Raw genomic sequence first — 12,162 nt, 5'->3', positions numbered from 1 at the left:
TTACTAAGATTATTACTAAGATTATTAGTTTAACATGGGGAATTTTGAAGTATAGTTCATTTAGATCATTATTTTAACTAATCTAATTTTGTTTTACCTAATGATCAAAGATATCAGATTTTATTTATTCAGCATAAAACTTAGAGCTAATCAAATCTAATAGTGTTACACAGAGAGCTAGAGTGGCCAAGAGACTTTGGGCCTCAGGTGTCTGTGTTCTGATCCTGAATCAGCTTCCCAACTCCAAGTGGTGTTTTGAAGTTCTCAAACCTTAGATTCCTTACCTGAAAAATCAGAATATTTAGTGGGCTTTGGTAAAGACTTTTAAGTTATAATAAAATGATAAAGCACTCAGAATCCAGGTTCAGTGTGTATCAGTCTTTAGTGGGTTTGAAGGGGTCAGTATTTGGCTTATTTTATTGGGGGATGACAAGATCTTTGAATGATAATTCTCAAAAAAAATCAACAAGAGCGGACATGGAAAAATCTTACATTACATTTAAAAGTGTAATTTTTAAAGATTTTATGTGATTTAAACTGAAAGTGGAACATCAACACAGTACTAGGAGCAAAGTGGGTATGGCCTACGACACAGACAAAGATAGTGGGTTTAGTAAATGACCTTCACAGGGGCTGGAAGCAACTGCGTCCGAGGAAGGACTTCCAGCGTGTGCATGTGCACCGCCCACTGAGAAAATAACCCATCCTCCCATCCTTGGGACATGTATTTAAGTGTTTCATATTTCTTGAAGTTACACATTTTTGAGGCACGTTCCTTCCTATCCAGGTGACTGGCAGGTTCCTTTGGATTAACTCTTTTCAAAGGCGGGCAGTGGTGTGTCTGTGTAATCGCTCACATACAGCGCTCATCTCAAAGAGAAGTAAGCACGAGTGGTGGCCACGGTCCTGGAACAGATTCAGGTCACCTTGAATTCCATGGTCCAGTACAGCAACATGTAACAGAATAAACAGAGTTATCAATCAAGGCAATTTTTGAAAATGTTGATAGAAACTCTAAGCAGACAGTTACATAAAAGGAGGAAACCTGGTGTAGACCTGAGGTACTGTATAATGGTTGGGGAAGCTGGGTGCTTTGTTGTGTTAGTGCATCCCAAGGGGGTTTATCTGTGAGTCATGGAATACTAGATCTGTCACAGATGTGGGCAAGGGGTGGTTATTTAAGGGTCTAATGATAGCCCAAGATGAATTGCAATTAGACTCACGACCTGCAACATTCCAACATCACCCCCATGGCTGAAATCCTGAGTAGTTAATTAGCCTTGGAGAAGGTTCAATAGAAGATATGGTGTCTAATATCACGACTCCTTCCAGAGCCACGAGACGACTCAGATACCATTTTTTTATTGTAAAAAATGATCTAACAGCTGAGATAAAAGCACTTAGAAAAGAAAAAAGTCTATGAAAATAGCTGTGCTTTTTGGTGAGGAAGTAGCTTTCCTTTGATGGGTGGGCCTAACAAAGCCTGTTGTGGGAGTAACTTCCGCTGCCTCAACCAATAGTAGCTGAAATACGAGCCCACAGTGCAGCGGGGAGCGACTTCCGCTCCGTCAGCCAATAGCTGCTGAAATACCAGCCCACTGGGGCGTGGTATATTTCTCTTTTAAAAAGAGAAGCATATCCGGAATAGGCCCTCTTGGTTCCGGCTCTTGGTTCCGGTGCTTGCTCCTGGCTCCTGCTCCTGGCTCCTGCTCCAGCGACTAGGCTCCCTTCCTGACGGTTTATGGTGTATGTAAGTTTTACCCCCCCGCCAAATAAATAACCCCTTAAAACATAACTGGTGTGGGATTGATTCGTTAATAAAAGCCCTGCTATCTCTACCTGCCTTTCTTTCATTCAGTATCTTAAATTTGGTGGAAGACATCTCCCTACTTCTTTCACATAGTATTTCAGATCCAAAGAGGACAGTGGTGATATTTGCTCCTTAGTGTGTTGCCAGGACACAGGAGGTGGTGCCCAAAGCTAATTAGTGGGGTCCAGTCCATCTCCAATGGACTCCAAGCCTGCCAATGTTTGACTACCTGCCTAACAAAGGACCTGGTTCCAAGGTCACAGAAAGCTACAGGGGACCTGGGGGTGTTCACACAAAGGCAGAGGCATGCCCTCCTTTCCTCCTTTCCCTCCTCCTTCCTCTGATTGCTCTGCACCTGTGTCTGTGTAGCCTGATCCATGGCCCGCCCTAAGCAGGCTCCTATATGTAGGAAGGAAAGAATAGGATTAATGCAGAAACTGCCCACAGGGTTCCCCTGCAGGTGGCATGCATCAGGTAGCAGAATTCAAGAGCTATTCTGGAAGAACAGTTTAAAGACAGCGACATCATCGGTCAACCAGCAGGGAGCAAAGGTATAGAAAACCCCTCATTTGAAATCCTGTGAGTATTAACGACTATCTTCCTGGGTTACCAGGCAAGGCTCCCTTAAGGACAGACAGCAAGGTCAGGGAGAGGAAAAGAGGTGGTCACTGTTTCTAGCACAGAAGAGAGCAATATTTTTCCAATGATAAAGGAAAAAATGTTGTTTTGCCGCTAGCCCCAAATTTTTGAAGTCTTAGAACCAAGTCATTGGTCTTATTGTTAGGTTCAAGAGCAAGGTTTACCTGAAGGATTTGGAGAAATCCCCTTGATCAAGAACTGTCAGGTACTTCTCTGAAGAAAGACCTCAAAGCTAAATCTGTCTGCCATAAAGCAGGGCCAAGATCTCCTCAGTAGAGACACTACTAGCACAGGTTTTGTCCGTGCTCTGCCAGAGGTGCCACCCTTGTGCTAACTGTCACTCTCTGATCTTGTGACGCTGTTCTGAAAGAAACCAAAGGGGAGCTCAGGCAAGCTGACTGAAGAGTCCAGGATAGACAGACACGAAGTGGCAAGGGCTGAGCCATAGCCTTCTGTGCTTCCTTCTCACTCCTCTCAGAAAGGTCTCAGGCCTTTGCTGCAGACACCTGCATCTGACCACCTGGATTTACAGAAAAGTCTGCAGAGCTTGTTCCCAAGGGTGGTATCAGGCTATGTATCTAGGGGAGCCCCTAAGTATGCTGGAGCCTTGAAAGGCTGTCAAGACATTCCGAGGCCACGGGGGAAACTGGAGAAGTATTTTTCAGAAGTACCCGGACCCCAGACTCTCTGAAAGCTTCCTCCTTTACCTCAGAAACAGGTTGACCTGCTGCAAGCCTCCTGGGGTGTTAGAGGCACTAGGATATGTGACTCATAGGGACAGGACTTTATTGCCTGACACGACTGTGTTCATGGGCATTCTTTTGATCACCTGGTGCCCTCAAAGCTGAGTGGTGTTCTCCTCACTGGGCTTTAGTAATAAGTGTGACGTGAACAGTCCCTGAACCTCCTTGAAATCACCCTCCTGGGTCACTCCAAAGAGCCTTATGGGTCTGTTATCCTGGCATAGGGACATACAAAAGAGCATACTGACATAGTAAATAGATGGATTAAGAAGCAAGACGTATCCGTGGCCTGATGGGGAGCGTTTCCATACCCACAGGAAGATGGCTTGTACCCAGCCATCTGCAGAGATGGGAGAGTCAGAGCTTCTAGAGGGGCTCAGTTGTGATGCAGGGTAGATCTGGGGGTCCTGGAACTCCCAGAGACGTTCAGGATGAATCTCTCACCCTCCCGGAGTACCAGAGAGATGGCTTTGTACCAGTGTCATTTCCCCACAGGGGAGTTAACAGGCCAAACTGTATCTGTAGATAATAGATAAAGACTGAGCAGGGCTAGGCAAGAAGCAAATTATACTTGCTTGTCATGGATAGAGCTCTGAGGTGAGTCACTTAGCAGAAGTGGCAGGAAGCAGACCCCAGTATGTGGCATTGCACTGGCAATCATTCCGGTTACTTTATGATGATACTTGTGTGTATGTTTTCAGGGTTACCATTTGTATTAAAACACCAATTAGGGAGGGTAGGGGTCTCTGAGGAAGACATTTTCTCCCACTCTTAGTATTCTTTACCAACCAGGTTTTTAATGCCATGAAGGTCAGTGCAGAAGACTTTGCAGCACAGGGAACCGGAAATAAATGGCCTGGTTCAAACTTGCATTTGTCAAAGGCCTCTGGAGAAAAGTGGTCCCTTGGAGTTGAAGAGATGGCTCAGAGGTTAAGGGCTTCCTTTAACCTTTGTAACCATTAACCTTACAATCCTTTGTAACTCCAGTCCAGGGACATTCAACACCCCTTTCTGACCTCCTCAGGCACTGAGCAAGCACATAGTGCATAGACATGCATCCAGATAAAATGCCTAACTCATTACAAAAATTTTAAATGATGCCCTAAGTGCAAAACCGGACATTCCGCTGTAGATGAACACCTCCTCAGCACTGGTAAACAAGGTCCTGGGCGAAAGCAAGCCACGCAGTTCTTCTGCCCCAGCAAACTCAGAGATAGCAGGCAGCACAAGAACAGACTGCACATTAGTAATATCCCAAGGCTGTCTCTTATCCCGAGCCTCTGTGGAGACATATGCCTTGAACCAAGCTGTAGTACTTGCTCCTTCAGAAAAAAAAAATGAGCTTACTATCAAAACCCCAACTCATTGGGGAAAAATATAGTAGAACCTTAAGACTTCCTGAAAGAGACCAAGTCGTGGTGAATGTCTATAATTCCATATTTTAGGAGGCTAAATCTTAAGACATAAAACAGAGGGATTGCAAGTTTGAGGCTACTTGGGCTCTTCAATGAGACCAGGCCAGCCTTTTTCCAATGCTTGACATTGTCTCAAAACAAAACATACTTTATTATTTTTTTTGTGGGGATAAATGTAGTTTTTAATGATGCTATTAGTCTTTCAATTTTTTTTACAGTATCAGATTTAAAATTTAGCTATTATCTTAGGTTTTTTGTTTTGTTTTATTTTGTTTTGTCTTTTTGTATGTGTGTTTCCATGTAAAGCATAAATTTGTTCTTTCATGATCAGTGAAAAATTGTGATGGGAATTGCATTGAATCTATAGATTGCTTTGGTAGGATGGCCATTTTTAAAATATTAGTCCAACTGATCCATGCATATGGGAGACCTTCCCACCTTTTGATACGTACTTCAATTTCTTTCTTTAATAACTTGAATTTTTTATCACACAAATCTTTGACTTTCTAGTTACCCCAAGATATTTTGTATGATTTGCTGTCATTGTGAATATCATCATTTCCCTTATTTCTCTCTCAGTTCTCTTGTATTTTGTATATAGGAGGGCTACTGATTTTTAGGTGTTAATTTTGGTCCAACTACTTTGCTGAAAGTATTTATCAGCTGCAGAAGTTTCCTGATATAATTTTTATGCCCACTTATGTAATGTATACTATAATATTATTTACAAATAAAGACACTTTGATTTATTGCTTTCAAATTTGTATCCCCTTGATATCCCTCAATTGTCATATTGTTCAAGCAAAGATTTCCAGCACTGTATTGGACAGGAATGGAGAAAAGACAACTGACTTGTTCCTGATTGTAGTGGAATAGCTTTGAGTTTCTTGTCACATAAGTTGATGCTGACTGTGGCTTTGGTTTAAACTGCCTTTATTCTGTTTAGATATGTCCCTTGTATACTTAATCTCTCCAGGACTTTGATCATGAAGCTCAATGGATTTTGCCAAATGCCTTTACTGAATCTAATGGATGATCATGTGGGTTGTTTTTCTCCCTGCCTTTCAGTTTGTTTACATGGTGGATTACATTTATTAATTTGCATATGTTGAACAATCTCTGGGATGAAGCCTACTTGATATTATTTTAATGTGTTCTTGAATTCAGTTTGCAAATATTTTATCAAGAATTTTTTCATCTATATTCATAAGGGAAATTGATTTGTAATTCTCCTTTTTGTTGCATCTTTATGTGGTTTGCGTATCAGGCTAACTGTGACTTTCTAAAACAAATTTAGCAGTGACCCTTCTCTTTTTATTTTGTGAAATAATTTCTTTGAAATCATGGTAGAATTCAGTGCTAAAATCTTCTTGTTCTTTTTTTTTTTTTTTTTTTGGTTGGTAGACTTTTATTCACTGCTTCTATTTCACTAGGGGTTATAGTTCTGTTTAAATTGTTTATATGACCTTGATTTGATTTTTGTAAATTGTATATATGGAGAAACTTATACATTTCTTTTAGATTTTTTGGTTTGTTGGAATACAGGTCTTTAAAGTATGACCTTATATTCTTTGGATTTCCTTAGAATCTGCTGTTAAGTCCTCATTTCATTTCTAATTTTGTTAATTTGGATATTAACAAAATTTGTCCTTGCCTTTTAGTTAATTTAGACAAGTGTTATCAGTCCTACTGATTTTTCTCAAAGAACCACCTTTTTTTTCATTGATTCTTTATATTGTTTTTGTTATTTTTATTTTATTGACTTCAATTCTGAATTTGATTATTTCTTGCCACCTATTCCTTTTGTGTGTGACTTCTTACTGCTCTAGAGCAGTGTTTCTTAACCTGTGGGTAGCACCCCTTTGGGGATTGAAGTCCAGGAGTCACCTAGGTCCATCAGAAAATGCAAATATTTACATTACTATGGATTCATATGGTAACAAAATTACAGTTAGGAAGTAGAAACTAAAATAATTTTATAGTTGGGGGGCTTCACATAGGAAAGTTGAGAATCATGCTTTCAGGCATGCTGCTAAGTTACCAGTATGGGGTTTCCCCATTTTATGTAGGCACTTAGTTCTATGAATTTGCCTCCTAGAAACACTTTCATTGTATCCTTTAGGTTCATGTTATGTATTTGTTTTGACTCAATTTTACAAAGTCTTTAACTTCTTTCATTATGTCTACCTTGACCCAATTTTCATTCACTAGAGACTTGTTCAGTTCCCATGTGTTGGTAATGTTTCTGTTGTTGATGATATTCAGTTTTAATCTGTGGTGGTCAGGTAGGATGCTGGAAATTATTTCAATATTTTTGTATCTTTTGGTTCTTGCCTCGTGTCAGTGTGCTCAATTTTGGAGGAAGTTTCATGAGGAATATTCTTTTGTGAGAAGTAGGTATACCCTTTTGTGTTTGGAAGAAATGTTCTGTAATTTTCTGTTAGGTCTATTTGGTTTATCACTTAGCTCCAGCATTTCTGTATTTAGTTTTTCTTTGGATGGCATGTCTATTGGCAAGAGTAGCATATTGAAGTCTTCTAACTATCAGTGTGTGAGAGTCAGTATGTGATTCAAGCTGTAGTGCTCTTTCTTTTTATAAAATTGGGTGCTTTTGTGTTTGGGGTATATAAATTAAGAACTGAAAATGTCATCTTGGTGACTTTTTTCTTTGAGTATGTAGTCTCCTTTCTGATTTCTGCAGATTAGTTTTGTTTTGTTGTTGGATTTTTTCGGTCAGATATTAAAATGATAATACTCACTTGCTTGTTGGGTCCATTTGCTTTGAATAACTTTTTTCAACATTTTACCCTGAAGTGTTATCTATCCTTGATTTTAAGGTGTGATTTTGGATGTAAAGAAGGAAGGGTTCTCTTTTTGTATCCATTCTGTTAGTCTGTGTCTTCTTATTGGGGAATTTAGCCCATTAATGTTGAAATATATCAATGATCAGTTGTTTCCTGTTACATTGTCGCTTGGGCTCTCTCTCTCTCTCTCTCTCTCTCTCTCTCTCTCTCTCTCTCTCTCTGTGTGTGTGTGTGTGTGTGTGTGTGTGTGTGTGTGTGCGCTTCCCCTCTTTTGATTTTGTTGGTCTGAGATTCTTTATTCCCTGTGTTTTCTTGGGTGTATTTAACCTCTCTAGGTTAACGTTTTCCTTCTAATACCCTCTGTGGGACTGAATTTGTAGATAGATATTGCTTAAATTTATCATGGAATGTATTATTTTCTCCATCCATGTTGGTTGAATGTTTGGATGGGGATAATACCTGAAACATCTGTGGTCCCTTAAAGTCTGCAGCATCTCTGCCCAGACCCTTCTGGCTTTCAGAGTCTCTATTAAGAAGTCAAGTGTAATTCTAATAGGTCTGCCTTTATATGTTACTTGATGTTTTTCCCTTGCAGCTTTCAGTATTATTTCTTTGTTCTGTATGCCTAGTGTTTTGATTATTATGTGTCTTGGGTACTTTTCTGTACTCCAGTCCACTTGGTACTCAGCATGCATCTTATACCTCATCAGCTATCTCCTTCTTTAGGTTAGGGAAATTTTCTATGATTTTGTTTAAGATATTTTCTGTACTTTTTTTCTGAGTTTCTTTCCCTTTCTGTATTTCTATTATTCTTAGGTTTGATCTTTTCATAGTGTTCCAGATTCCCTAGATGTTTTGTACTAGGCGTTTTTAGATTTAACATTTTCTTTGACTGCTGTATCCATTTCTTCTATTATGTCTTCAATTCCTGAAATTCTCTCTTCCATCTTTTGTATTCTGTTGGTGAAGCTTGCCTCTGTGATGTGATTCCTGTTCAAGTACCTAGATTTTTCATTTTCTGAGTTTCCTCAGCCTGAATTTCCTTTATTGGTTCTATTTCCACTTTCAGATCTTGACGAGGTTTCTGCATTTCCTTCCACCGTGGTTTCACAGATTTCTTTAAGGGATTTATTTATTCCCTCTTTAAGGACCTCTATCATATTTATAAAGGTATGCTAAAGTCCTCTTCTTGTAATTCAATTATGTTGGAATATTCATGGCCTTCTATGGTAGGGTTGTTAGACTCTTATGGAAGCATATTATCCTGGCTATTATTGATCAGCCTATAGGCATCTGGGATTGGAAAGATTATAGTTCTAGGTGCTGATATCTGGTCTTGTCCTTTTAGGGACAAATGCTTTGTTCCTTGTTATGGCTTTCTCTCTGATTCTTAGGAGGGTATGGTAGCTCTGTGTTGCCTGGCAGGGAATTCTATGGTTCTGATAGATGTGGCTACTGGGAGTTCCAGGAAAATGTGCTTCTGGGTATTGGGAGCTGACACTTAGAAATGGAAATGGGCTGAGTGGGAAGGTCTAGGGGATTTAGGGGGGAGGAAGGCTAGGTGTTCCTCCAGCATCTGTTTAGTGTCCTGGAAATGGGGCAGAGAGTGGGGAGGGGCCACAGCAGAAGGCCTGCTCCAGAGCTTGGGATGAGACTGGGACATTGGACTTGAAGGAATGGAGGGAAAAGTGCAGATCTGCAGTTCGCCTACTTGCTTTGCAGGTCAGAGTGGACTGTGGGTTTCCAGGGAATGTCCGTTGAATTTGGGAGTGGGATAAAAAATTGACTAAGGAGCGAAGGTGAGGAGGGGAAGATCTGTCTGTATAGTCCACTGGAGATGGGTGCAGGGGGGTAAGGGAGGCTGCATCAGGTGTTCTGTCGCAGAGCTGGGGGTGAAACTGGGGGATTGAATCTGGGGGAGCAGAGGAAGAGGTGAAGATCTGGAATTAGCCTACCTGATTCCCTGGTAGAAGCAGCCATTGGTTTCCAGGACATTGGTTGTTTAGTTTTAATTGGAGTCCAAACACAGTATTGGCTTCTCTTTTCATCTAGACTCAAATTCTAGAGCAATCTCCTCACCTCTTTGTTTTACACATTTATAACCTTTGAGTAGCTCTCTTGTATACAGCATGTCCCACATCCCAAACTTACACTAAAAATTCTTTGTGCTCAGATTCAGATTAAATAATCTTGACAAAATGCCATTAAAATGCTGTTCAGATTTTACCCACATTGACGACTTGTAAAAGAGGCAAGTTTGAATTGAATGAAGAAATAAGGTCACGTGAGACTTTCTCAAATGTTTTACTTGCCTGTTTCAGCTTCATTCTTATTTTTATTTTTTTTCTTCTGATGCTTGTGATGGAATTCAGTCCCATGCAAATGATCGACCACTGAACAACATCAATTCTGGTAAAGGTTTATCTGATAGAAAACATTATTTATCATTTTATTATGACTACAAATAAAATTCAAATTACAAAATCATTGCAAAGGTGACATACCCAATGTTGAGTTATAATTATAATTTACTATATGATTATAATTTCCCCTGTGGTAAAAGAGGAATGGAAGGAAAAAGATTGGCAACAGGGTTTTAGCTATCTAATACTGTAATAATATACTTAAATAGGCAATAGTGTGCCTCTTTAAACAAATAAGGCAGTGTCAGATGTCTTGCTGTTCTTAGATATGTTTTACTTCATGAGTGGCAATTATAAAACAAGCTATAAGCAGAGCTTGTGCCACGTGCCTTTAATCACAGCAGGTAAGTGGGTCCCTGTTTTTCAGACCAGCCTGGTCAAGCCCCGGGGCGTGACCCTAGATAGCTATACTACATAGCTACATACATACAATGTGACATAGTGAGACTTTGTCTCTAAAAAGCAGCAGAAAAAAAAAGCCATTTGTTCATGGAGTAGGAGTGGAGGAGATGTGCAGGTTCCAAATAAACTCCCCAGGCGCCCATGGGCGATTGCCTGCTGCTGTAGCTGAGCAGAGCTCAGGTCAACAGAAGCTAGCGCAGGAAGTGCACAAAAACATTAACAAGAATGCATGAAAGAACTCTGAGAAGAGCTGACTACTCTCTCTGCACCACACACCACACATTTCCAAGGAAGTCCACAAGGGGGCAGAATTCCCTATTTCTTCAGGCAGGGGCTGTGTCCTGGCTCAGCTCGTGCCTGGAGAAGCTCCTGGGTTACAGAGCTTGTCCTCACTCCTTGGTAGCTCTCCTGTCAGCTACATGGTGCTACCTAGCCGATTACTACAAATGTAGTGGTTTAAAGCAACACAAGCTTCCTAGCTCCCAGGTTCCAAGACACAGGCCAGGCTGTTAGGGGTGAAACTACTCCGGGGAGTCTTAGGAAAGAACAAAAGGGCTGCCTGCCTACATTCTTGGCTTCAGCTCTTCCACATGGGATTTTTCCACTCTCTCTCAGCAGCTTCTTTTAGGCAGCCTCTAAATCACTATGTGGCTGAGAATAACTCGGATCTTCTTCCTTCCCATCTCAGTTCTGGAATGACAAGTGGACACCACCATGCCTGGGTGGCTCTTCACACGTCCCACCCAACGAAGTTCATATTGTAATGGCATTCACGCTCACGCTATCACAAGTTACTTCCCCACCCCCAAACTCCTCCATGTTCTCCCTATTCATCCTCCCATCCAGTCCTGGAGCCCCACTGACCTCCCTGTTGCCATGGTCTCCCCGTCTTGATAAGGCCACACAGTTGGACTCCTGCAGTGTGTCACCATTTCAGACAGGTCTCTTACACTTGGTAGTATGCATTAGCAAAATTTTCAAAAGCCACTCTTCTATGACTTCCTTGAAGCGCCTCCTGTCCCATAGTTCGTCACCTATGACTTCATGGGGAAAGCTCAACATATTGTCAATATGATTGTCACTTCAGAGCGGAAGGTGAGGACATGTTCTTAAAAGATGGTTGCCATATTTTATTTATCCCAGAGTCCTTTCTAGTTTGCAGGTCACAAACAGAATATAGGTTAATGAATCTCCTCAAGTTAAACAAAGCTGCTGTGTCAGGAACAGCCCACCCAGCAGAGCCCACTTCCTCAGGAACCAGGGTTCTAGTCTCACATCCCAGAGTTCCCAGACATTTCTGTTGCTGTCTCAGACAATGAAATGACTGGCCTTAGGAAAGGGAAGCAAGGCAACAAACTTTAATAGGAGGAAGAGAGAGGATGGACATCTCAGGGTAGGCTCCACACTGACAGGAAAGGGCTGCCACGCCACAGTCCAGTCTGTGCCTTTGGGTCTCCTTGGGTGTATAAACAGGAGCCAAGTTTTCTTATCAATGGAGTGGCCAGTATCATAACTTTGTTGAATTCGCACACAAGGTTGAGATCTGTGGGTGACAATGTGACATCTCACTCAAAAAAATATCCGAAATCTTCTAAGTTAAGTCTATAAAATTATCTCACTTACAAACCCGATACAACTGAATCTGCGTGCAAAATTCCCTGATAATACATTGAACACTTACTGCAAGTTTCATCTGTTAGCTGTTTCAGTATGTCAAATTCTTAGCCATGTAAGCACTTGCTAAACATGCCAAGATCATTCTTAAGCTTAGGGAAAAACAGAAATGTTATGGCTTGACTTATTCTAATTCTATAAATCTTATACAAAGAGGGTGTGAGTATGTGTGTCTCTGTAGCCCAGACAGGTATCAAACTTAATGTCCTCCTGTCTCAGCTTCCAGTTGCTATAACTAACAACAGGTGTGCA

The 12,162-nt window shown here is 41.0% G+C and overlaps 1 protein-coding gene across 4 annotated transcripts in view; it reads left to right on the top strand.

Moving 5' to 3' along the window:
- Sult1c3 (sulfotransferase family 1C member 3) overlaps window positions 1-12,162 on the top strand; it is a 38,305-nt gene that overhangs the window by 10,895 nt on the left and 15,248 nt on the right. Inside the window, exon 1 of one of the 4 annotated variants that reach the window (XM_087898117.1) lies at window positions 1,594-1,750. The exons of 1 other annotated variant lie outside the window; for it this stretch is intronic. In XM_087898117.1, coding sequence (XP_087754243.1) covers window positions 1,742-1,750 — 9 coding nt within the window. In that variant the 5' untranslated portion in view covers window positions 1,594-1,741. Of the gene's footprint in view, window positions 1-1,593; window positions 1,751-2,174; window positions 2,390-12,162 lie in introns of those variants that run through there. 2 more of the 4 variants (XM_087898116.1, XM_087898119.1) reach the window with 2 other exon arrangements.

The sequence above is a fragment of the Myodes glareolus genome, chromosome 18, assembly GCF_982192425.1.
Source record: "Myodes glareolus chromosome 18, mMyoGla1.1, whole genome shotgun sequence".
NCBI classification, from domain to species: domain Eukaryota; kingdom Metazoa; phylum Chordata; class Mammalia; order Rodentia; family Cricetidae; genus Myodes; species Myodes glareolus.
This window is presented reverse-complemented; position numbering and strand designations above follow the sequence as displayed.